General features: G+C 45.6%; 1 protein-coding gene across 1 annotated transcript in view; it reads left to right on the top strand.

Annotated features, from left to right (window-relative positions):
- Positions 1–223: 223 nt before the first annotated feature.
- The window catches only part of LOC126531694 (uncharacterized), a 51,795-nt gene continuing 24,033 nt past the window's right edge, over positions 224–27,985 (top strand). The window contains exon 1 of the mRNA XM_050179361.2: positions 224–625. Within this exon, the coding sequence (XP_050035318.1) occupies positions 388–625 (238 nt within the window). The 5' untranslated portion in view covers positions 224–387. The remainder of the gene's footprint in view (positions 626–27,985) is intronic.

Below are 27,985 nucleotides of genomic sequence, written 5' to 3' on the forward strand. Positions count from 1 at the left end.
AGGTCGACTTCAATCGGTCGGCGATCTCTTTTTGTCCTGTAAGGGAGCAAGCGATGAGACAAGCAAAGAATAGCGAGCAAGTACCGAGAGAAAGATAGAGGGTCCCATTACGGGGGCCGCTTGTTGCCGCCGCGTCGAATGCGACCGCCGCTACGCCTAGGCGGCGCCACTGCTGCCAACGCGGACACGCCAGACACGCGGCGGCCGCGCGCTTCGAAGCCCGACTCGGGCGTCCCGAGCGAAGCCACGGGCGCGCCGGAATCGAGGAGGGTCGGGCGAAGCGCTGCCTCCTGGTTTCCCCTTTCCCGACCAGAAGCGCGCCGATCCTCCTCCTCCCCACTCGCGCCGAAAGGAAAAAAAGGGAAACGCCGCAGGGAAGAAGGGAAAATGCAGCCGCGGGGCGCCACGCGAGCGCTCCGACATCCGCTGGCTGCCCCATCACACACACGCCAGCAACGCGTTCGCGGCGGCACTGGGCAAGAAGTAGTGTGCGTGGTGCGCGCGATGATTGGAACGAACCCCGCTGCTGGGTCTTGCACCTCGAGGGCCCGCCGTCAGCGCGTGCCGTCGGGGGAATATCTCTGTTGTCGGTCCCTGCTGCTCTGGATAATCGCTCTTGTCGAAGGTGAGTCAGACGCAGACAAAGCGGCTGTCCAAAGGGACAGCTCTCTGCCTTCACGGCTAACTTTCTAGCTGAGGACTTGTATTGGACCGCATAAGAGAAAAACGTCGTGGCTAACCCAAAGATATTCGACCTTCTTTCTTGTCAGCAAGAGGTAAAATAATCGTGATTCAGGTCTTGCGCGTGTTTTCCCAGCAACAGATAACCGCATTAGCACATGCCGCGTATGTCGAATCGCTGGTCTTTCTTACCACAGCATTCAGCAGTCATATGATAAAAGATAAAAGTCGAGTGCCTGTTTTGTCTTGATAAAATTTGTGAACACGCGCATTTATTCTACTTCTTAGGAACAGCCCACAAGCCCAATGTGTGGCCAGCTGCAAAACGCTGTGTAGGCAATGTATTTAAATGCTATTTCTCCTGCGCAGCTCGGAAACGCTCGTCGTTCAGCCTTTGCTCTTGCGGCAAGTTAACGGCCGCTTATATGCAGTGCGCAAGACACACTTTCCAAGTGCACGTACGATTAGGAACAGCAAGATTACTCTCAGTAAAAAGTAAGCAATGTAACTTCTGTTCTTGTGCATTACAGTTTAAGCCTCTCTAGTATCACAGAAACCGGGTACTGTTTTCATTGCTGGCAATAATGAAGGAAACGAAAATACAAAACAAAAATATGTTCGTAATGAATGTACCTAAATTTTGTCTGTTATGAACAATAAATTGCTGAAAGGGCACATGTACAAGTGACAAATATTTAGAAACTTCTTTAATAATGTTTCTTACTAGAAGTGTAGCACATCGTTCCTGTTATATTATCTGAATCGGGTTCATATACAGTTTCGAGTACAACAAAACTGAAGCACAACCATGCAAATCGTCATCTTGGCTTGGCACCATAGGGTTTTCTTATGAACAGGCTGCACCCTTCGAACTGTCTCGGTCATATCTGACTCTCTACTCCTTCCACTTTTTGAAGCAATCACTCTAGTCAAAGGCGCAGCCGCTAGACAGGTGTGAATTATTTCAGTTGAAGATACTTATGAGTCAGTTTAATAAATAAATATTGACCTTTGACATACTGAAACGCCACCGTATAAAGAACACCGTAATTGAGCACTCCGGATTATTTTTTACCAACTGGGGCTCTTAAACGTGCTCATTAATATAAGCACACAAGCGTTGTTGGATTTCACCAACATTGAAATGCGACCGCCGCGGTTGAGAATCGAACCTTTGACCTCGTGCTCAGCAGCAAAACGCCAGGGCCACTGAACAACCACAACAGGTATAATTAGACGAGTCGTCTCGGCTTACTGGCGACGGCTACTTCTTTTAACTAGCTATTTATACCAGATGAACGATAAGGGTGCGTATAAGTTCTTCCAACAGATAACACCTAAATAAATAGAAAGAATACGACAGCAAGCGTGGAAATCTCTTTCGAAAAGTTTGAGTTGAAGCAAAGTGATTGTATCTTGAAGGTACACAAGTATGGTCCACACAGACCCACAAACCAGGTACGATTCCACATGATGCCGAATCTTACAGCGTTACGTCTGTTAAGGCCGCACAAGGCTGCAACGCTCAGTGTTGAATGAAATAAAATACTTAATGTGCCAGCTCATTCGAAAGTGCGTTGTTGCTGGGTGATATTATTTGGTTTTGTGCATATCCGGACGCATATAGTGATTGAAATAAACTAATGTCATGACAAGAACGATCAGGAAGAAGGAGTCGTGTCTCTCCGCTTCTCCCCCACCAGGGAGCGCCACCTACACAAAAAATGACGACTCCAGCTAGACGTATCACTGACTTCTCTTCCTAGAGGGGATACGTTCCATTGAAACATAAGCCATTAAATCTACATCTTCGCTAAAGAAGGCTGCCATGCGTATGCGCAGATTTTTATTCCTACTGATACCCTAAGAGACAAGGCAAGATTTACTGAGCATAACACTGCGCCAGCTGTCGTGACACTGCTTCGAAGTATGAACAAAACAGCAAACTAGAAATTAAAAGTAAATTCATTCTACCCTCATCGCAGCGCGGCTGCCAACTACTGAAAATTCAGTCCGAGGCTTTTTGCTCAACATCAGAAAGCCATGGCGTCTACACCACTTTGGGTGAGATGACCAAATGGCGTATCTATACAATCAGTTGCCGCTGTATCGCGCAGCTTGGAAACCGGAAGACATGGGTGATAAGGCGAATTTCTTGCGCCGTATGAACGCTGAGCTTGTATTTACGTCTGTGTTTCTTTGTGTTTTTCTTTTCTAAATACAATTATTGCGTGCTGCGGTTTAAGCATATGCTGCTTCTTACATTTCTCTTGCGTTCAGCAGTTTTATCAGAACATGAAGAAACAGTTTGGCAATACTACACAAGTCCTTCTTAAAGCGAAGCTTTCTTTGCCTCTTCCTTCGACTTTCCCACTGCTACTGCTGCTGCTCCTGTCGCGCACACCGCGTCGGGGAGTGGTTCAAAGCGATGATAGGGGCCAGTAAGAGAGGAAAGGCGACGGGAGAAACTCGTTCTTGCCCCTCCGTGTTGAATGTGCACAATGCCCTCTGGAGCTCCCTGGCCGTCGCCACATTAGCCGCTTGACAGCTATAATTATCCCTGTCTCCCCTCAGAAGCATGGCAGAAACTGCGGCGCTTCTCTTTCTACTAACATGCGAGACCAGAGGGGACGCAGATAGAACTGTATGTAGAGAGGAGAAGAGGAGAGGAAGGAGAAGAGGCAGTTCCCATATAAGAGGTTACGGGAGGAGGCAAGGAAATCTCACTACTATACGACAGCGGTTGCCGGGAAACAGCATAAGCTTAAGTTCAAGGTACGGCACAGTACGTTGCTGCTATTTCTGAAAAATAAGCGCCATGTATATGTCAGGCGGACAAATTACGCAGGGCATGCAGAAGCAGAGTCGCATTAATTAAAGTGCACCGCAGGGTCCAGGAGACTGTACGGAAGCAGTCGACAGTCAAATCAACACTTCTGCGCCCGCCGCGTTATCTTTGCGGCTAGGCATTGCTAGAGGTTGTGGATTTGATCTCAACCGCGGCAGCCGCATTTCGACGGGGCGAAATAGAAAGCGCACGTTCACTTAGATTTTGGGACGCGTTAAAGAACATCACGGTGTCAAAATTAATCCGGAGAACGCCACTATGGCTTGCCTCACAATCCGAGTGTGGTTTTGGCACGTACAGCCCCATAACCCAATTCAAGTTTAATACTTCTGACACAAAGCGATGTGCCATATGTGGAAATGACAACGCTCAACCCTCTCAGAGGTTATAAAATATGGAGCACAACAACACCTCAAGCAAACACCTCTCCCTGTGTGTCCTGTGTACTACGCAGACAAACAGCAGTGGTGCACGCAAGGTAACGTTTAACATCAACTCACCACTCTCATGTTAGCCTAAACGTTGAATAAATTAAGCTTTAGCCGTCAACGTTGCCGCTAATTATCGTCAATCAAAACATCCAGCACGGAGAGCTTCGCTTACATCGATTCCCACAGTACGTGGAATCTGCATATCTTTTTTTTTTTTTTTTTTTCATCTTCGAAGCCATCTAACAGTTGCAGTTCAAGTGTTTGTCGAAAAAACAAAGCGACGTTCTGCAGATTGTGCCCTATATGTCCTTCAACTGTTTCAGTCTGCATCTCCTTTCAATGACCAAGCATGATACTCTTCCACATGTGGGAAATCACAGTAATGCAGCGAAAAAGAAAGAAGAAAGAATACTAATATGAAGTATCTCGATTACTTATTCATTCAAATGTGGAAACGGGCTGGGTCATCTTTATTTTGACAAATGTGCGTCGTCGTACATGACACGTTACAGAAATATTCTTTTAAATTCCAACCGTTATACAAAGATACATACATTCTCTCGTTGCTCCTCCCTGTGCACAACCTGTAAACTTGGCGGAGTGCACAATCGCCTGCGCGCGATGACTGCGCAGTCAAACCTCTTACGGCGGCTTTCAAACACGGCCTCCTGTTCGCTTCAGATGGAGGCTTCGGACGTCAACATTAATCACAAACAATTTCTTTCACGAGAACTAGTCTGCCAACTAGACCTCGCTGACGGGACTACTCCGATGGCTATCTCAGTGAGTCTGCAACGCAACTAAAATAGGCAGAGGAGAAATATTATCAAGAAAGATATGTTGCGTTCTTAACTGGGTGAGCGTCGCCTCCGCTCTTCCCTATACACACATGGAAGGAGGGAGGGTGCGAGGTTATATAGAGATAAAAGATGCCAGAATATGCGAACAGAAACCGCGCAATTAAAACGTCACGTAGTCAAACGTACAGACTCGCACAGGCCAGTCGACATGTAAGAACGCAGAAGCCCGTTGGGAGCCTTCTGCGCCTGTGAACGCTGAGGTCAGCAGTGTCTTCTTCGTAGAAAGTGATCAGATCACGCTACATCAATGGAGATGGATTGCCTTTGACATAGTGATACGATTATATTGACGAAGTGAGTCGGCTGCCACATCACATGAGTCAGGAACGAACACCGTATACAATATGGGCCAAGGATTAAAAGGACAAACAGAGAGCTTATACTGAGAAATTAGGAAGTTGAAAAGTCTGTTCATCTTGGGTGAAATATATTGGAAGGAACTGCAGCGCGTGAACAAAAAAGGGCCTGAGCGGCAGTATTTTGCTTTTGTGTTCTGATCTATAGCCTTTCAGCGTGCCACCCTCGTCTATTTGTGCATTCCAGCACTGTACAGCCTCCAACATCTCGCACACGTCGACGAAGGGCGAAAATGTGCAGGTTGCGCCATCAGCACCTCCAGTAGCCGCACTAGTACAATTCGTGCCTCGGGTGAGCCGATAAGCCGACCACTGCCGCTGGGAATCGAACTCCAGGCTAATTGGTTTCCCTGGGGTTTTCGTGCGGTGCTGGCCGAACCGCGGGCACTTTGCTTTGCCAATACTCTTCGCACGTAGCTGCAGCTTGACGCATTGTTCGACAGGCACCACTCAGACTGGCGAGGGCTTGGTCGCATCCTTTGCTAACTAATTCGTAAGCGTTTATTTCCTTTTCTGTCTTTTTTTTCTTTTTTTTTTTTCTTTATGTGAGTGTCTGTTTGAGTATCTCTGCTGGCTTATCTGCGCCTCGCGTGTCTGGAATTTCATCTCTTATACTGTCTTTCTTTGTGCGGCAGTACTTGCTAGGTATTTTATTACAGGAGAATACGGCACTGCTTAAAGTATGTTTCCTTTTTTGTAACATCTCTTTTATACTATCTTTTATTCCCCTTACCCGCTTTCCTCAACACAGGGTAGCCAGCCGGTCTGAGAACTGGCTAACTTCCCTGTCTTTGCGTCTATTTCTCCTCCTCCTCCTCCTCCTTCTCCTCCTTAATGAAGTAAAAATTTACTTCGAGCCATGGTGGATGTGATTCTCAACTTGAGACGCTTTGCAACCTCAAAAACTGCCTCGTAGAACATTTTACCATATGTCATGGTACGCGAATTAAACTGCATGATGTCCTCGGACGACGGCTATGTAGCCTCTCTAGTTTGGGTGCTACAAAGGTGCTTATTGTATTCGTGCAGGATACAAGCCTTGGCAAACTCTGAAGTCCTCCTGACAGAAGTTACTACTGTGTTTGTCGTGGTCCCCCGTCTAAGTGTGCGCCGCTAAATAATGTCCCTAACACTTGTAACCAGCTAGCCCATGTTATTGGCTTGATCTGAAATCATCTCGATGGCGCGTATGGGAATACGTGTCCTCTCTCTCGTTCACCACAACAATATACGTAAACATTTCATCCGGAATATCATACCGAAACTGTGGCTAAGCTACCCCCTCGGCTAGTATAAACCTTCTCTCTCCTTATTTATTTGTTTGTTTTTTTATTTGCTTGCTTGCTTGCTTGTTTCCTTTTAGCTCTTTATTTGAAAAGGTACGAAACGACGAAATGCTTTTATTGGGTGATGGCTTAAAGCTATTTCACAATCATTTTGCTGCGTTTAAAGAAAAATTGTTCCATAGTTCCTATAGGGCAGCATACCTTTCTATTTAGTCCCCCAATCTTTCTCAAAATTCAAGAAGTTGTACGTGTTAATAAAAAAATACTAATGAGAGGAATCATCAAGCTTACAGCTCTGTAAACTGCGGAATTACGAGTATCGAAAATCAGTAACCAGTTTCTGCTGGCCCGGCACATGCTAACATAGTAGCCATGCTATATGTGGCGACCGAAAATACTGCTATTCTGTGAAAAATCTCTTCGCAAAACTGCCATAAGCGTAGCAGCAGTTTCGCGTAAACTGGGAATTAGCACATTGGTTTTGTCAAATTTATTAGCTCTGAAAGGCGTGCAATGAACAACCGACGGAACAACATCCAGTGCGAACGAGTATGTAAGAATTGGAAAAGAAGTTTTTCTGCATCTGGTCAAGAGAAAACTATGTTTTTGGAGAGCCTAACAAGACACTGCAATAGAATCGCAAGGGCGGTGCCCGTTACCGAGTGGTAATTTCTGAAAACTCGATGTCGTATAAAGCTCTGCTCCAGTGTTTTACACGTTTTAGCAGATAAACTCACACGTATGCTAACGAAGGACGCAGGCAAGACGACTTAGTAATGATACACGCTTTTGCATATGAATGCGATGCCGTAAGAGGCTAACACGAAATTCCTCAGCATTGATGTCTGTATATTTGCCCGGCACCCTAGTGCTACGATCGGAGTGAAATATCGTGGAAAACAAATCGGTGTGGCTTCTTTATTTTTTTGCTTTCCTTTCATTCTTTATAAAAACGGTGTACTCCACATTTTGTTGCCGTTCGTGCTATCTGTATAGTCATGCCTCCCATTCAGATCCCACAAATTTGTTCCCCCAACGTCGTCGTACGATGCGCGCAACGCCGTGCCGGTGTCAAAAGTGGCCTCCGAAGGAAAAGAAAAAAAAAACACGGGAACAAGGCGATGCCATTTATTGCCGGCAATTCAAGACCTCGCGGCACCGAGGGTCGGAAAGGAGATACGCGAATCGCCGAAGGGCCACCAGCCGGTTCATTGCAATGCTTCATGTATGCGGTGCAGATTTGAAGGCGACCCATCCGCCCTAGCTGCATTGGCTCCAATGGAACGTTTGTGAGATGTTGGCCTCCATTTGCTCGTTGACAGCAATTTTCAGCCAGCCCTTTCTGCAACCTTTCTGTTTCTCTTACTTCGTTCTAATCTCTGATCATGAAAGGGAAAAAATTATCTCTTGGTACCTCTGACTAGATCAATTAGCGCAGATGGCAAAGCGACCACCCCGGAAAGGCTTTGGTTCCCTGTTCAATTGCCGGACCAAGAGAACGCTTCCTTATAAACTTGTCAAGTTTGAACAACAAAAATATCCTTTGATAAAAAAAGTGAATCGCAATCGTGATCGTCTTTCAGGCATATAAAAGTTGCTTAGGCCATCGGGTAAAGCCACATTACCGCGATATAAAGGCTTTAATGACCTTCTTTACTGGAAGTGATATTGCACCTATGTAATGCTTAACATAGCTTTGCCTGGCTTGATTCTTTGCTATACTTGATCTATTAACTTGTTTAATTGCATGAAGTGCAGAATGTGCCGTTTTGTGGATGCTTATTTCTATATTGACTGTTAAGAACATTTACGAAATGTAATTTATCACTATATAGAACGTTTTTCTTTTTCATCTCACCTCATGTCATTCTCCTTTGATCATTGTAGAATTTATTGTTTGGGAAGAAGCCAGAGACACAATAGTTTCCATCATTTCCACTTTCATTCAGAGAAACCACCCACTCAACAATTTATCTTCAACTGCGAAGCATTCTTTCTGAGAAGTTCACGAGTTTGCTTGATAGCTTCGTAATATTGTGAATTGGATGACAGTTTCATTCAATCATTTTTTTATTCAAATGAAAATAAAGGAAACATATGTAATCACCATTATATAAGGGTGACGGCTACCACTATTCACGTAATAGTAATAATATTAGGAAAAATATGAGTTATGTCACACTAACACATAAAAGTAGCCTCACACTTTCGGAACATCTAGAGCGGAGTTAGAGTAATAAATGGAGCTAGATTATAATTATTTCTAATGACCAAATAATCAACAAACCTGCGTGGACTAGCAGAGGCTTACTACATTGATTTTGCATTGATTGTTTTACATATCTCTAATTTACATTATTTCGTATCATTAAAACATCTATTTCTATATTGCACGTATGCCTGTAATAGTATGCATGTATAGTATAGCTGCTATGAATGTAACTATCCCAGCTTTCATCGGTGTTCCACCACCTCACGAATATCCACAGAACTGATTTGCCATCTCTGATCCTGACCAATGAAAAACTACGCTGAAGAAGTCTCAAGAAAGTGTATAGGTAATGTAATAAAACATAGGCCATTTTTGCAATTTCATGGCATGATTGCTATCTAACAACTAGCCCCATAGAAGCATACGGCGGCCACCTTGGTTCGATTTGGTCAACGTGAACATTAAGCTTGATGTAATTGGTTTCAAGTGTTTGTCGCTCTTTAATTAGCTCTAATAAAGTAATCATTTGGGCCGAGGTTTGTTATGCGTCTTTGACAGCATTGACCTAAGATCCTAGTTATATCCTGCTGATCTTAGAACTTCCAGAACTTTAAGATTAAGAAATTGCTCACAAACTGAATGCATATGAATATTCCTACTAAAATATTTACAATGTTTAGAATCACGCAAACAGGGACGATATAGGTCCATTCAGTCAGTTATTATGAACTCAAAGATCAATTCGATTATTACTTTCGACTTGGTAGGCTTTTCCTCGCGGATTATCAAACAGTTCCTGCCTGAATATATTAAGTTTACAAGAGTTGTTATAAGGCATAACCCCTTTTTGTGCCTTTGGTCACAACACGCGTTTCCAGAAACATATTCAGGTCGAACTCGTCTACTATATTGACTATATTGTAACATATTTCAGTCAACTAGCTGCGTTAGGCCAGAGTTTACCAAACTATTTCATAAGGTATGATCGTAAACCACTTATGTAGATCTCATTGTTCTAATCGGCGGGTGTATCCCGCTTATATTAAAAAGACGTTCTCCTGCAAGCCTATTGCAAATATTTATTGTATGCTTGCATGCTAACAGCAAAACTCATCACTGACTCGAAGTTCACGTACTGTGCTTGTCAGTTTTCAGGCTGCTTTTTGTACTATTTCGCTATTAGAATTATAAATTTGTGCTGTCTTCTGAGCTTCGCTGTAGCTTTAGCTATCATATAGTCATTAACGGCCTTCCAATTTGACACATTTGTGTGTTTTAAACCGTAATAATAATAATTATTATTATTATCAATCATTTATTTAACGTGCTGAAGAACAACATTGAGATCTGAGAACTGGCGCACAGAGAAACAAAAAAGAAGGTAGGAATGTCAAACAACTACAGCCACAAGTTATGAGGTAAAACCCCAATTAGAACAAAGAGCGAGAAAAATAACGAACGATCAGCTAATATAATGAGCAACAATACAGCAGTAACGCATAAATGAGAGACTGAATAGATATGCGACTAAAGCTGAAAACTGCGAAAGCCGTGGAACTCCAGACTATACTACAATAGTGGAAGTGAATATCAACAAATGCAGAGAAGTCTGCCCATCTATGATTACTGCTATTCTGCCTACTGTCCTAACAGCCTTGACTGCCGCGATCTAGTATCAGGTTATGTATTCATTCGACAGTAGACCTAACTCTAACCTTTCATACTGTGCACATCATGAACAATACTAACCAACCTATCGATTACTTTTGACGCAACTCTCTTAAAGTGCCTTCTTACTTAGACTCAGTTCTTTATGAAACGAACTCGCTTGAAACCACAAGAGATGCCAGCATGTGACTCCGATCGCAAATTTTAGTTTCTATTCCTCCCATGCTATCTTTTCACTGTCTTTTCACTAGCGCTCTCGGCGTTCGTGGCAAGCCGAAACGCGGCGTCCTGGCTTTCTTCTTTTCTGTCGTGCTCTAAAATAGATTACTTAACATGCTGTGCACACCTTGTGAAGCAAAGTAACTCGAAATTCAACGCGTGAAATTGTGCCGTCAGACATAACCTCTAATGAGTAGGACGCGCAGCCTTTTTTTTTAACACCCATTCCTGTGCAAAAGAAAACAGACACACATGAGCGCGCACACACACACCAAAACCACCCGCAACCACACGGACGTGCGCACAATGGGCACGCACGCGCCGTGTCACATCCGGTGAGGGAAAAGGCAAGTACAAAAAATAACGATGACTGAAGCCTAATAAACTGCAGCAGCTAGCGCAACATGATGAATGGAACGATGGGGACAACGGCGCTGACTCATTCGTCGCGACTGCCGCCGTTCCAGCATCGACCGCTTGGTGGCACGCGCCTGCGCAACCGTTTCAAATATATTCCCTGCAGCAATCTTTAAAGGCGCCCGTCTAGAAAGGCGAGACGAGGTACGCCCCGTTTTTCCCGATGGCTGCTCGCGACGGGACATATAGGGTCCGGAAGGAAGCAGGGATGACAGAGAAGGGAGGTGCTCCCCCGTGTACGGATTAGCTTCGGGGGATTCGGCTCCACATAACTCCGAGAGGGAAGTTGTATCTGCATGAGTACACGTTCCAGCCGAACAGTGCGACGATTCGGGAAGTATATAGCGTGGATATCGACAGGCACGTAAAGAAACTGTCTTGACTCAATCTGACTTCGTCTGTGTAGGTGGCGTCCTAAAATGCTGGTAGAATGCAATGACACATGGATTGTCACATTGTTGACACAAATGGAGTGCTTTCAACTCCTTTTGGAAGAGTGAGTGCTTGTCGCATATTTAAATGTACCCCGTACTTGCACAGTTTGTTTACCCTCCTATGGTGTACAGTCAACCTGATTGGGCACATGCTCGAAAAAGTTCCAGATTATCTTCAAGTATTCACAGATGCGTATGTACACAGCGATGGTCAGGGCGCCTCTGCAGCTTTTTTTCTGCCCCTTCGACTCTACCTATACCTATATTTTGTATACCCAATCCAGTTTTGTCAACAACTGCGGAGCTAGCAGCGATTAAGGTTGCACAGAAATACGTGCTAGAGGAGTTAATCTCATCGAAGATTGCCAAAAGAGGCATAACAATAAAAGAATACTTGCTCTTCCTTTCTATCTCTATTTTACAGTCATGATTCTTATCGGCCCCTCTCCCTGGACATTATGAGTCCGGATTAGGTTGCATAGAACACACTCGATTCAATTGAACGCATTGTTGTCAGCCCTAAGTTTGCTAAGCATGAAAAGCAAGAGTTGTTGGGGAGGAACAGCGTCGAACGCTTTGTCAAAGTCGTCAAAACCAGAAGCTATACCAGAACACTGATCTAAAGCAGAAAACGAAATTCGGCAGCATGTTACATACCTGTAACACGTGAAGGCGAAATACTGCTGCGCACGTAGTAACACATTAAGTTATACGATCGGAACGCTCAGACTTCTTGCGCGACATAACGAGCCGCAGTGGGAAGTAAACGGATGGCTCTGTAGGTCGACCCCCTCAACGACACATGCGAGCACCTGATGCCCTACCCAAAGGTTACTTCATTCTTTCTTTCGTACCTTCTCTTGGTCTATCTTTCTTTCCTTCGTTCTTTCTTTCTTTCATTTCTTCGTTAATATTCAGTCATTGCATCTTTGCTTGCTTACGGGGGGTAGGAGCCATTCCTGATGGTGATATTTTTTGCATCACTGGACTAGACGCTGCTTTTTTGGCTGTGAGTCATTGCTGATGATTACATTTTTTGTTTCACTCGTCTACTTTTCTATGTTTCACTGGAGGACACGAAACTCTTTTTTTGCGAGGTTTGAACCATGAGCATATTGGGTGAGGGAACAAACGCGAATTAATGACATCTTAGTTGAAATCAAGAAAAATAAATGGGCATGGGCAGGACATGTAATGAGGAGAGAAGATAACCGATGGTCATTAAGGGTTACGGACTGGATTCCGAGGGAAGGGAAGCGTAGCAGGGGGCGGCTGAAAGTTAGGTGGGCGGATGAGATTAAGAAGTTTGCAGGGACGACATGGCCACAATTAGTACATGACCGGGGTAGTTGAAGTATGGGAGAGGCCTTTGCCCTGCAGTGGGCGTAACCAGGCTGATGATGATGATGATTATGAACCATTGCACCGCGCCACTTAAGGCTTTCGCCTTAATATTCGTTAGTAAAAAAATACGCAGATCCCACGCACTGTGGGAATAGATGTTATGCGAAGCATTTTGCAGCTAGGCCGCTATCCAGCATCAGGATTGACAGACAGAATTGTTGGCATCTTGTATCGTTTGCAGTTCCATAAACCTTTATCAGGTGGATCAACGTGTTTTTGTAAGGCGAGCAGTTGTGTGTGTAAGGTGAGCCAATGTGTAACAGCCACAGGATGACAGCGATGCGGACAAAGATTGTATGACGGCGACAGTATAATTTCTATTCCGGCCGCTCCACGCGAGTTGACGACATGCCGACTATTGGCGTTTGCGTATGTACTGGACGGGGGCGTGAGCTAGGGAAGCAGGGATTGGGACGTCATAGGATTCTACTTACGCCTATGTAACGCGGTCTTTGTTAAAATACGACGGCATTTTTACTCTGGCGAAGAAACGCTAAAACCAGTTCCACCTGGGTAGATCATGGAGATGGCACAATGTCGCACACCTCCTAGGTAGCGTTTAATGCTACGATGAAAGGACGGGGATATTTGGGCCAGTCTCGAAGGCAGTGTGAACTGCCTTCGTGAACTAACACAGCGGCTGTGTTCCGATACTCGCCGTAGACGGCACAGTAGACGGCTAAGTGGTCAGCGGCCATCTTAAGTTTTGTTCCCGTTCTCATGAAAATGTCAAAGAAGACAGCTTCGTGAAGACAGCATCAAAGTAAAAGAAGCATGCAGGCTACTTTCCTGTCCAAACAAAATGGTGATTGTACATGGCGCCTGGAAGTTCGACGGCGGGGACTTCTAGGTCACTCTATCGACGGGAAGATAGTATGCGCACAAGAAAACGTACACACTTTCCTCTGCCCTTGATGTAAGTCACATCATCTTTTTCATATGTTTGCAGGCGCAAAGGTTTAAAATACATCAGTAACATGTGCTCTTCTCAACTTATTTTATGTCGAGGCGAGGTGTCATGACGTCGCAGAAGCGTCTTCCAGACGGCTCGAAACACGTTTCGTTACTTGGCCTCGACGCTGTCTCCGACTGCCTCCTCAGCTGTCTACGTAGACTGTCTCCGATTACGGCCAGAAATAAAAAGCACCAAGCGTCTCAATGTGCTAGGTTCCAAGAGAGAGGAATGTGAGAAACTGGCACATCACGTGCGCACCAAGGTTCTCAAAAAGCAAGTTGCCTTTGGGACGAGAGAATTATGTGTGCGACCGTGGTCTCAAGTTTAGAGCATGAGGCTGCTGCGTTGTAATCCAGAGGTTCTATATACCGTTGTCCACGCTTTTCTTTTAATTGAAGAGGCCCGAAACGAGGCGAGACAGGGACCTGCCTACCTACATACCTACCTATGTACCAACCTACCACAAGGTTCCTGGAAGGAGGCAAGGAATGCTTCGCAATAAATATTGTATATGGGTTTCATAAGAGCAAAGTTCACGGAAACAGTGTTCAAGAGAATAAAAGCAGTCGGCCTACACTAGATTACTTGCTGCCTGAGCTTGCAGGGAAGTTATGTCAGTGACATGGATCATTAGTTCGCGGGGTAATGAGCGTCACCGGACTTATGTACTGGACCACACCACCTTAGTCGTTATCCGATGGCCTCGCATCACGCCTCGCGGCCATGACCGATTAAAATATATGACAAGATTATTGATGAGTAGGCTTCTGTGTTCTTCAGGAACTTGTAATATATGCGATCTACACCAGCCAACGGTGATAATTTGGACTTACAAATATCATGGAAATTCCCAAACAGGCAATGGAAATAGGTTATTATTTAAAAGGAGTGCTAATTATAGACAGCGAGGACTTTCCCCCTTCCGGAGGAACACCTGCTTCGAATTGAAGGGCAGTACCGAGTTTAAAAGTTGACACAGCGGATATCACAGCCGTAAATAACAAACAAAGAAAAACATGGCGTATTAGCCGTTAAATTTAACCTTGCGACCATTGCATGAATGATGCACAGCTTAACACAGCATGAAACATCAGGCGCAACATTCTATTTTGATCTCTTCGTGGAATAGCCAAGATTGGGCTGGTAGTGACACAAACCAAGACCGAAGCAGCCGAGACACTTCCATCGCTCAAAGGCAACGAGCATCCGTGACATTACCTCGTTGTTCTGGTTTTTTTTTTTTTTTTGAATTTTTTGGGCGGCGATGCGCGGCGCCGAGCTGCCATCATAAAAGCCAGAGCACAAGCAAAAGAAAGCCCTTGAACTTCCCGGTCCAATGCTTCAGGATTAATGTCGTGTCTCTCTGGTGTCTCCGATCGCTCAGAAAGGAGAAACCTTCAACCTTTACCATGTGTTCTGTGCCATCGCGTTAAGGACAAATGCTCTGATCTACGCAGAAAGTGGTTTCCTGTCCCTACGGCCTCTTTATTTAGAAATTGACGCACTGTCGAAGCAGACGTTATACACGTTAGAAGGTTGAATAGGCGGGCTATTTCTCCCTTTACTGCTCAGATGCAGGTCAACAACTAATTCCTACGACTGATGTTCCAGGAGACGTCCGCATCCTCGTTGCGATCCTTTTATTTTCTTTTGTTTATGGTTTTCAGAAACACCAACCGCTGTCGCAAGGTTGGCAATCTCTTCTAGGTGGTTTGCGGAAGTCGGCGCGCACTGCACCAAACAAAAAACGGGTCCCATCTGGCGCCGCCGTTACAAATGGCTTCCAGCGAAGCCTCTTCCGCTTAGGAAATGGCAGCACGGGGACAGGGGAAGCCGCAACATCGCCTGGACACTGTTATTCTTGGCAGTGCACTTCCCTTCACCCGCCTTATCTCATTTGTTCAGAACAAAACGAAGAAAAATATATGAAACAAGCGTCTGTGACGTGGGGACCATGCCAACTCCTTTCCCCTCCAGCTGTTATTCTGACCCTGCTCAAACAATGATAGTAGAAGCGGGCTTTGTTCTTGTATCATGTTTCTTTCTATCATTGGAATTCCTTGTTTGTCTCCGGGTGGTGTCATGGTCAGCGCACGACGGCAGAGGCCAGGAACGGTGACCTCTTTGGGGCCAGTGGCAACGAGCATTCGAATGTTTTCTTTCTGAAGAGTTCAACATATGGACGTAAAGTTACATATACGTTCTTGCGCGCTCTTGTACCTTGATGGGACAGGTATGTGTCGGCACGTTCTCTTAAAGCCCAACAAATTTGTGTTCCAAGATACATACGCATTTCCGAACACAAATTTGGCACAAAAGCATGTCGCAAAATGTTGAACACATAGATACATATGTGTATGCGTATTTAATTAGACGATATTCTAATTGACATCAAGAGAAAACAATGGAGCTGAGCAGGTCATGTAATGAGCCTGTTAGATAACGGTTGGAGCATTAGGGTTACAGAATGGGTACCAAGAGAAGGGAAACGCAGTCGAGAACGGTAAAAGACTAGGTGAAGCGTTGAAATTAGGAAATTCGCGGGCGCTAGTTGGAATCGCTTGGCGCATGACAGGGGTAAGTGGAGATCGCAGGGAGATGCCTTCGTCCTGCAGTGGACATAAAACAGGATGATGATGATGATGATGATGATGATGATGATGATGACGACGACGACGATGATGATGATGATGATGATGATGATGATGCGTATTTTATGTGTTCACAGGTATAGGATCTCGAAATCTGCAGTTTTCCTTGCGGGATACTTGCACGGCTTCGTAAATGTTCTTGTCTGAAGCCTTCCGTTTGTCATATGCGCCTTGGAGAAGTTTTGCTTCCGGTAATGAGTTATAGTTGGTGTTTCCACTGGTCCATGTTACCTAGGTTGAATCAATTCGCGTATTATGTTTCTAATTGGGCTAAAACAAAACAAAGACAATAAAGATGGAAACAGACGGAAAGGCGCACCAACAGGCGTCATTTGGCGAAAGAATGTTAGAAAATGGCGCCGAAATACCGCACCGCTAAAGATACCGCGACATCGTCGAGGCACGTAGCATTTGAGCCTTGCTCGCGCAAGTTCGTTAATGTGAACCTGATGCTGCGATTAATGAGCAAGACCACGTCCGTCAAAGCCACCCTGTGAAAAAGAATGAGAGCTCTTTACCTTAAGTCTCTTTAGGCGCAGTTTTATGCAAGCCCTTATTTATGCGTAGGCTATAATCTACTCTCACAATCATGCTCAAACGCTATTCTTTACGAACACGTTCTGCTGTCATAAAGAACATTCAAGCACCGACAACCTGTTTATTACGTCTTTTCGCCCACAACTAATCGCAGACTATTCGCTAGAAACAAAAACACCTGGCCCTATACCAGCTTATATTTAATGGGAAGCGGAAGTTCTCACGACTGCGATTTGGTCCTTTCGCAGCTTCTGTCCAATACAAACCAACGAGAAACATTTTCCCATGCACAACCTACAACAATGGTTTCATATGAGCTACAATAATTACTGTAGAATACTGCCTAAATTTAAAAACAGGACATTAGGGAAGCAGCCTCACACATGGCGGTCGCGTTGTCAACAGCCATGTGTCGTGTTGCTTCCTTCATGACCTATTGGTATATTTAGGTTGCGCGCTACAGCAACAATGCACAACGCTCGCGAAGAGCGCGACGCTTGCATGTGCTAATTTGTCTCTTTCATGGTTTGCGGCAAATATAAATTGCAATGAGCTAGTCCAAATTCGCATCCAAGTTCATCAGACTCCAAGTCTTAGCATCAGGGCGTTCTCATACTATGACAGGCGCACCTTTCATAGCAATTCTGCTCACTGTGCTAGCATATAGTCAGCTTGGAATAAAAGATTGTGAGCCGCAGTTGGCTTTAAAGAGGAAAAGTGAGAGAGGTCGGGAATGCTGAATTCGGTAGTCACTTGTGCACTACAGCAGTTCAGAAAAAATAAAGATTTGCCTGCCCATTATGACAGTAAGCACGGAAGCTGCCAGCCAGTGGCAGTGAGCGTTTACTACCCATAAGCTCTGTGAACATAGCTTCTGTGCCTAGGCATGTGGCGCGATATTCATCCGTGCATTGTTCTTTTTCGTACATGGAGTTATCACCGCGCATAAGGATCCCATGTTTCACTTTTATGCCACAAGAAAATTCTGTTTCCTTCGTAAAAGCAACAATTTTGTACACATTTCCAATTTTATAATCTTTGCTTTTCTCATAGAAAGAAATTTGTGGTGCTGAACTTTCTGAGCTTTCAGTTCAGGAGAAATGTGTCATTATCCGACTGCCTCTCCTCATATTAAGAATATATGGTGCATAATATACTTAATAACCACTCTACAGTGTAGAAATGTTATACTAAATAGGGGCCATACATTTTGTAACCTCTCTCACTGTATTATCTGAGAAGTGTGCCATCTACAAATGCTGCTTCTCCAAATGACGCTCTTGCAAATCAGCGCCTACTTCGTCTGGTCTACTTAGCCTTTGCCTTTTTTACATCTCCTAGACTGCTTTTATAGAATTCTGCATGTTCTTTTTGTTAAGTTCATTTTGAGAATCACCAAACGTTAACGTGTTTAAAAGAGTTCTTTGCCTAAACCAAACTTAGCAATTTCTCCGCTATTTGCGACCCCTCTTATGCATCAACGGCTTCGCATGAACAAAACGCTCGTCCACGCCGAAGCGTGCCGTATGTCCTAACGCTACGGTGCACGTGACATAGAGTTTTGTTTTGTTCCTAGATCACCTTGCTCGCTTCGAGACCGAGAGAACAGCTTGCAGCGTCCATGTTGCCGGGCTGTGGTGTCGAAAACAGAACGCTCCCTATCACTATAGCGCGTTGACGAGCTTTTGATGGAAGCATATGCGCCATATGCAACAGCAGTCGACGCGTTGAGAAGAGAGGTAGCAGCAGAGGTCGTCGAAGGAAGGAAAGAACACCTTAGATCGCGCTGTGTATATTCATCTGAAGAAAGGGGTCGGGGGTTAGAGAGGGGGGAAAAGGGAGTAGGGGAGGGAGGTGGGAGGGGGGGGGGGGGGCTTGTGTATAGCTGGTGAACGTAAGATGCGGGTAGCCGGATAGATTTGCTAGTGGTGGTAATTGCCTCATCTGACACTGCGTGCACGACGTTGTTTTTCAAGGCCTGCTGACGCTGCGGCTTTCTGTTGTTATTTTATTACTTTGCACGGGAGAAGCTTCGTAACGAACATAGAAAGAGTGAGAAGACGAATGAGCCGACACGTGTCATGGGGGCTTCGCAACCACCACCGCAGCAAGCGCGGCAGCGCAGCTATGAAGCATAATTGAGGTCATTACTCTCTCGACGGTGCCTCTTCTTTCCTTTATGTGACTTTTTTTAATGTGGCGCCTTGTACTTTCGTGCCACTCCGAACACTTCATTCACTTCACTCGCGGCGAATTTCACGCGGCGCTGAGCACGTCCTCGAAGCACATTATCGGCGGACAGTGATGAATCGGGCTTCATCTGAGGACGCAACGTTCGTCTATAGATAGCAGATATAGAAGCTAGCAACTACGTGTACAGGTGAAGTTCAAATGATGTGGACGTCATCTCGATACTCTGAATACTGTAATTTCTGAGACAGCGTCGCTCTAAAATAAAACAGTTTCAAGATTATTTTACCTGCGTTTTTGTTCTCTCTCACGTTGCACTCTGTGTACTCCTCACCTACCTGTATTGAACTAAACCAAATCAAATTAAAAAGGCGCAATTAATGTCGATACAACCTGCGTTGCATGTATCACGCGGATTTTTGCAGCATAGCATTGTAGATTTGCGAGAAGTCGTAAATGATTAAATAAGGGTCTTATCTTTAATGGCATTTGTGAAACATACACAAGCAAAAAAACCACATTTCATTGTTTTGATCAGTACAGTTGAATTTGATTGTTTTATATTTGCTATAATTGCGTTCTTGGTAAAAACATAAATAAGGCTATCAAACTTCGTTCGAGAATAGTTTCTTTCCCATGAGCATGGCAGGAATACTCAAATAATATACCACATTGCATACGCAGAAAAGCGCAAGTCCAGATGCAAGCATACATCTTCTCGCAGTACAATCTATAACTATATTGCCGAAAAAGTTACAGAAGTGGTTTAAGTTTTTCACACTTATGCCTATCAATGCGCAAAGTACGTTTAGGTGGTTGTGTCTTTGAAAAGAAAAAGTTCCGTGTAAGCTTGAGCTTTTTATTATTTATTTTTCATCTTCATATGGCGTTTGTCTGGCTTGGATTGATCACTGTTCCATATATTATATATTTTTTACAGTATCACTGTAAGTGTTATTCTTGTGTGAGGTGCCATCTTGCGCGATGTTTTAAGCTTAATTTATTTTACAGGCGTCAACAAATTGCTTGCTCTTTTTCGCACGTGTTCTCGAGCGCTTCCTCATAAACACTTGCTCATAAGCCTCGAGCATAAGCTTTTACTAACAGCGAATCCGGGTGCCTGATACTTTTAACAAAGCCGAAACACAAACAGGGGGACCTCTGGCGTCAAACTTCGCAAGCTGGCTCATCTGTAAACATTCTTTTTTTTTACTTCTTCTTTCGAGCGCAAGCCCGTACCCATTAGTGGTAATCCCCTGAGGACACAAAATTCAAAATTTTGATAGGGTTTCGCAATACAGGCCCCAAGTTTTATTGTCTCTTGAAAACCTCCTCATCCTTCCTTTTAGCGCTTACGAAATGGCGGCGTACTCCAAACTTGCACCAACGCAGGCGCGAATTGCGGGCAACGCTGGTTTCAAGTGTTTGACAGAGTACGAGAAGAAAGCAACTAAGTGAACGAGCAGCAGGCCCTAGAGTCTGCGCCGAAGCAAGTGCTTAGCAATGACTCAGAAAATCATAACTTTTTAAATACGCTTAAAGTGACTGTCCTAGTGAGATTAACTTATTTTGTCAGATATGCGTAGCTGATACTAAATAAATTAATTTATTATACTCACGGTGAATTATTGCGGGAATAATTTGAAAGCTACGTAGTTCTAGTGCACGCGTGACAAAGCTCCTGAAGTTAGTTGCGCAGCCTCAGCAGCGTTTCCTGGAAAACAGAATTATTTATACACCCCCCCCCCCTTTCTGCAACGCCATATTATAATAAAATAGGAGACAATATACACCGCATTATGTTCTATTTAAATTGTATTTTTTCGGTTTACTCCCTCTGGAAAACGCTACAGTGTCCAGTTTTAAGCTATGCTGGTTCAGTACCTGTTCCCGAAAGAACGAAACGGACGCTAGCGCATAAGCAAGCACGGGGTGCCACAAACTAGCCTTCTTCCTAGCATACTTGACTCAGTAACTAAAGTGCAGAAGGAAATGAATATGAATTGGATATGGATTTGATTAGATATAGATTTACCTTCATTGCCACAGAATGTTGGCACTTAGACCTGTTTTGCGCATCGCGCAGGCGTTAAGACAGGCGTGGCTTCTGCCAGGGCACTGTTCCTGCTGCGCAGAAGAGTGGTCAGAAAAGTGGCTTGGAGCCATGTGGCGTCCGCGTATCGTTGAAGAAACTAACAGTATCATAATAGTGACAGCGAAGTCTAGCGTTGCACAAGAACTAACTCCTAGGACGGCGTTCTGGCAATGCGCGGGTTTGGCTCAGTGCGATGAAGCATGCACCGTGCCCTTGCATGGAACAGTGCCCTTGAGTCTGCTTTGTATGGAACAGTGGCCTGGCAGCTACAAGGCGTTACACAAGGCTGTATTTATGAGGAGCGCTGCTAGTGGCGGTGGAAGCCTTGCACTTTGATAGTGCAAGAGATTACACCGACGGGAAGCCATCAACGTTAATCAGCGCCGTGTGAAATGTTATATAACATCGACATCTACATGTATATGGCAAATAAGTTCTGCGGAAGCCGGCAAGGTGAAGGAAGGTTCACAAAAGAAAAAAATGGTCAAACTCGTAACTTCGTGCAACATTCGGAGTGGACGACAATTTTTCCTTTCATTGATATTTACTGTCCATTCCGCTCACACCAGTGCCACGCAGAAGTTCAGCAGGAGCGCCAGCAAGAACGCTAGCTCGGCAGGAAAGCAAGGACGTCGCAGCTAAGAAAAAGAAGAAAACGTTTGTTTGTGGAGATGCTTTATCAGCATCACCGTTTTACGAAGACCACAGCACGCACCGTCAACACACCGTTCAATCAGCTCAGTGGCGCAGCCAGAACTGCGTTCTGCTAGAGTTCTGCCCCCCGCTGCTGCCATGAGCGTTGTGCGCACGCATTCTATAAGCCCATTAGCGTCCCTGTTTACCTGCTATGTGCACTGCTCTGAGCGGTACGGACAGTAGGTTCCAGGCTAACGCTCCCTGATATTAAACCTCATGTGGTGCTGAGCAAGTCCGAGTTAGAGTTCGAGACTTTGAGTTGATTAGTGGTGCAGTATTCCTCGCATTCTTGGCTTGCCATTGACTATATGTTTCTCACCGGTACGTACAACGCCTCGTGTACAACACTTTGAGAGCAGTGTTCACTGACGTACGCCTTACGGGTCGGAAAAGGCTATTTAGCCATTTAGCCGCACGCACATCAAATCAAGTGCTGAAGGGTTGTGTGCTCTACGTATCATGGGTATAATCAAAGCACAATATTTACGACGTGCGGCGCAGCGTACATATCCACTGTGCATCGGTAAAGGAAGATTGTGTGTCCCCGTGTATAATCAATGCACATCGAACAACTTCCGTAGTATTCGAGAACTTGTTGGATGCAAGACTTTAGAATGCTATAAACGACACCACCATTCGCTATTTTTTATTGTGAGCGCGCACGCGAACGAAAGAGAAATTAAGAGTAATGTTCATAGCGAAGCCCTTCCTACAGCTATTTGCTGTGTTCGCCACAATTATATGCGTTGTTTGAGCCAGCTGCCCATTGTTCTTCTTCTGTAGACGTTGAGTCTTTGAATAAGACTTCATGGGGACAGAGAGCACAAGCCATTACAAATTTTTTCAAGAGAGTCAGTCCGATTCGCTCTGGCACGGACTGGCAAACTCGGCGACCTGCGGAAGCAATCACGTGAGCTTCATCCACTGTCAGTGGCACTAAGCAGACATAGGCAGGCCCCCTTTCAAGGCCCGAACACTGAGGGAAATTAGGGGAGGCGTCGTCACGGGCAACGCTGTGTCCCTGGACAGCGTCAACCTTCATCTCGCCGCTTGTCCTTCTTGTAACCGGGATGACGGTTGCTGTTGTTGTTTTTGTGGCCTTCTCCCCGCAACATCAGCAGCACCGTATAGACAGCAGATTTTGACATCGTGTAGGAGATTAGAGAAAAGCAAAGCGCTCATAGACCGAGATGTCAGTGTGTTTCTAGCCAGAAGTGGCCACAAAATTTGTAAGACCGACATGTCTAGAATTACATCAAATATTCTTGCTAAAGATTTGTCAAAAGTTCGGATAATCACGACCGGCAACGCCCATCAGGACGCAGTCTATGAATGAAGCAGGAAGGAGTTCATGCTTTCGTTATTTCGTTAAGTTTTTATACACCGTTATATACAAGCTTTATACAATATTCCTTCCACGGCGCTTAGCTTACCTCTCGTTTGCTAGGTGCTTGATCTGTTTGGCTATAGATGAGTCGCTGCAAAGAGACTGAGGTATAGAATACGTAGGTTCCTTCAAGTTCTCTATGATTTGCCGCTGTTTACTTTGTCGACAGTTCTCTCTGTGCGTCAGTCGTGAATTTCACGGTAGCTATTATTAATCCTTGACTCACTTGTGTCTGTCCTGAATTGCTGGCGCATGTCGTCATACGATCAATCTACTTACAGTTTTGCACTGATATGCCTACAGTGTTTACACTACGTCTAAAGGTATACCAGAGCATTGATACGCCTATCAGTGCCTGCCAAATGCCTACGGGAGAAGCACCCGCTTAGGGCGCAGTGTACCTTTAGGCACACTTTATGCGTCAATCAATCAATCCGTCAATAAATATTTAATGAGGTTCCAAGAAAACAAATAACAGTATACTATATAAAAAAATAACAGGTCACGCAGGATCATCACATAGTGTGTTCTTGAAGGGTTTGTGCAACAGTGTGCCATTTAGCAAACGCACGTGATTTACGACGCATGCGCACTTACCGAAGAGGCAGGAAGTCACTCGTGTGAACTGTCTGTATGTGTCCCACAACCTACGCAGGCTTCTCAGGTTTCCTGCACTGCGCGCATACAATATAGCATAGTCTTTAGGGGCCCGGTATTTCTGAGCGCTGATAATTCAAGAAATTAAATGAAGGTGCAACAAGAGACGTTCACATCGACAGGTCTGGTAGGTTACGCAAGGTATTTCGGCCTCTTCTTCGCGCATTGGGTGGGATTGGGAGTCCACTGCCTTTAGACGCAAAAATTCTGCGCCATGCCAAGCTGCACCGGACTTTAAGTGTCTGCGAGCCAGAACGCTATTTCTCTAGCTCAGCTGTCTTTTCCTTATTTCTGCGTACATCTTTGGAGAGTCGGTATGGTTCGTGGCGTGGATGCAAGTTGACGTCCCCGTGCCTCTTCCGGGAATGGCGACTTCAGCGGCGGCTGCGTCTAGGAAGCGGACCGGCCTCCAGAGCGACACCGACGGCGATGACACCAGCGTCTACTCGCTCAGCAGTGAGGACTTCTCCGATGACGCCTTCGAGCTTGTGCGGAGCCGCAAGGCGAAACGAAGACACACCACCAGGGCATCCATGTCTTCGAGCACGCCAACGGTAGGACCAACTCAGAATACCGCAGTCAGTACGATTCTATTTGTACCAGAACTCGCTACCGACAACCTGAGGCGACTCAACAGACAGTCCGTATCGGTGCAACTTGAAGCGGTGGCGCCAAATCAGATAGCAGACGTTAGAGTCAACACACGAAAAAATGCGTTGGCTATCGACGTCACACATGAGACTGAGCTGAGAAATTTGACTACAGTTACAGAACTAGGTGGCGTTAAGCTCCGCTCGTACATCCCCCAGAACAGTTGTTCAACTACTGGTGTCATCTACGACGTGGATGTCTCCATCTCCAGCGCCGACTTGCCGATCCTAGTGAAGCCTGCCGTTGATGGCGTCGCCATAACACATGTGTATCGCCTCGGCACATCCCGCTGTGTGAAAATTATATTCAAGGGCGAGACTCTCCCTTCGCACGTCAAGGTGGGCCACTTTAGACACCCTGTGCGACCATTCATCCCAAGGCCACTGCAATGCCGCAATTGTATGGGGCTGGGACACGTGAGTGCCGTGTGCGAGAACATGAGAGTTTGCTCACGCTGCAGCGAGCCCCACGCTGCAGGCTCTTGTGCAGCCACGGTTCTCAAATGCACCAATTGCCTTGGGTCCCATGATGCTTTCTCGAAGGACTGCCCCAAAATTAAGAAGGAAAAGGCGATCTTGAAGCAGATGGCGAGAGACCATTCGTCTCGTCGGGAAGCTGTTGCGGCCGTTAGAAAGCGACGCTCCCGACGCAGCCGGAGTTCAAAGAACGCTGATACCTCTATGAAGAGTACGCCCCATTCGACATCACCTCCTCCTCTGCCCCGTAGGCCTGGGGCAATTCAATCTAAATCGGACAAGGCCATGGCGGAGAACAATACAACTTGGTCCTCACTACTAAAGCAACAGCCAAAGCCAGAACAACAGCGGAAGTCACAACCGAAGCCACAGCTGATGCCGCAGCCGATGCCACAGTTGGTGGTACGGCCGATGCCACAGCCGGAGGAGATGCCACAGCCGGAGGAGATGCCACAGCCGGAGGCGATACCGCAGCCGATGCCACAACCGGAGGCGATGCCGCAGCTGATGCCACAACCGGAGCCGGAGCCACGTCAAGTGATACAGCTGCGCACGGCTGTAGAGCGAACAACGCGAGTTCCTGACAAATTGCCTGAAGAAGACCGGCAAGTCGTTATGATGCTCCGGTCTGTGATGAATACCCTTCGAATACTCTTAAATAACCTGCACACTCCGTCAGCGCGAAGTGCAATGCAAGTGCTAGATGCTCTCAATTCAGTACTTGCAACTCTTGAGTAAGCATCATGGCTCACCCGCATCATTATATTCGCACTGAAGTCAGAACGGCTGGGGTTTAGCTTAAAAATATACTGTCACGCACTGCAACGTACTGCGGACGCCCACCGGATCCTTGGTCTTGACTGGTACCTTCAACGTGCATCACCAGCTATGAACGTATCGACGGAGCACTTGCTTTTACTTGACTGATTTCCAAGCACTTTGCTGCGTGCACAGACAGTGTTCCCTCTATCCCGCTTTCCTCTTTCTGTTCCCCCTTTCCCTTCCCCCAGTGTAGGGTAGCAAACCGGACGCTCTCTGGTTGACCTCCCTGCCTTTCCTCTCTTTGCTATCTCTCTCTCTCTCTCTCTCCTTCACACCGGTGAGCGAGAATCCGAATTGAGGTGCGAGAGTCAAGAGAAACACAGCTCTGCGATCAGCTTGGCAGAGCGTGAAACAATGCCGTCAACTTCGAGAAAGGTGGCCATCGATTGCGTTAAAGGATTAAGTCAGCGGAGTTTTTCCTCGTCCTTCCCCACCCTACCCGTGCACTTAGGATTTGATAAGTAGGGTGGCAGTCGGATTAGAAAACTGTCGACGTCGAGGCCTTATTAAGACACCCACGCTCTACTTCCCAAGTTCCCACCGGCTTTCTTTACCGTGAGATTAGGCTATTTCCCTCTCTCACATTGTCCCTCTCTATCTCTTAACGTTTTTATCAAATTGGGCGCTTAGTGAGCTGTCTTAGCAACTAGTGCTGCCGCTGCTTGCTTGCGTATGTGTGGCTTTAGACTCGGCCTGCAAGCATTCGCTTCGAGTCCCAGATTTAATCTCATTAAGATTGAAGACAAAGTAGCTGATCTCTTAAGACTTGGTCCTAAATGAATGCCACGGTAAGAATCGGGGTTGCCGTCGATGACAGGCAGTCGTCGACAACTTTGTGTTCTGCCTCGTAAGCATCTGCTAATATAAGGTTGCTAGGTTTCTGCACTTCTGCGTCCGTTCTTTCTGCCTCGATTCACAATTTCTTTCGTTGTTGATGTTCTTGAAAAGCTTGAAACAGACAGAATTTGTACACGTGTGATGTCCTTCGCTTATTATGGCTGAGGTCAACCTTTCGATTTAAGAATAAAAAGTGTCTTGTATAACCTTCGGTTGAAACGACAAGCAGCACCCATGGGGTAAAGTACATAAAATTGTATTGCGAAAAACAGTGCGACTTGAAACAGAAGTGGCGTTTTTAGATAGATCATGATTTCTTTTCCGCGGTTCTACTACACTTGTATGGTTTCCTTGGTGCCGCGTGGTAAGCTTTGAGCCGACGATACTTCTTTTTTCCTCCGTGCGCAAGTTATCAGTGTAAAGCGGTTCATCCTAGGCGTGCTGCTTATTTTCTTTCCTTACTTTTTTATTTGAGTTTTAATAACGTCTGTATTAAGTTCACGAGTTTTAACTAAGGCGTCAGTTGCGAGTGAGTGCTCGTCCCTGCTTTTCTTCTGTGCATCCATGTTTAAGTCGCGTTGCTTTTCACGATTAACGTAAGCCAATTTCCCCAACTCTCAGCCTTGTTACATAAACGTAAGAGTTGCCATATACCTGAAAGTTATAGCGAACGAATTGTCGTGGTTTACGTGCCAAAACCACGATTTGTTTACTAGGCACGCCATAGTGGGGGACTCGGGATTAATTTAGACGTGGCCCCAATGCACGGGACGCGGCGTTTTTTTTTTTTTTTTTTTTTTTTTTCGCCGCCATCGAAATGAGGCCACCGCGGCCGCCGCGGCGGGATTGGATCCCGCGACCTCGTGCTTAGCAGTACGACACCATAGCCGCTAAGCCACCGTGGCGGGTTGAAAATTAGTGCCACGAAGCTACAACAAAAAACACACACACAGTTTCCTTGGAAAGAGACATTCGCCCTTGAAGAGTTCATCTTGGTCTGAGGATGGAATCAAGCACTGCTACCGCCTACACCGTCTACAAAGTGAGGTGTATCCACGAGGCTAGCACGCGGGTGAATTATTCGGCAGCTCGAAGCGCGTTAACATTGATTAAACAACGCTAGAGTGGATAGCAAATTTTATTGAACCTTGCGGCTTTTATACAACTTGCGGCTTTCTGCACCAGTGATTTTGTTAAAGAAAATGCAGATGAAAC

The sequence above is a fragment of the Dermacentor andersoni genome, chromosome 5 (genome assembly GCF_023375885.2).
Source record: "Dermacentor andersoni chromosome 5, qqDerAnde1_hic_scaffold, whole genome shotgun sequence".
Classification (NCBI taxonomy): Eukaryota; Metazoa; Arthropoda; class Arachnida; order Ixodida; family Ixodidae; genus Dermacentor; species Dermacentor andersoni.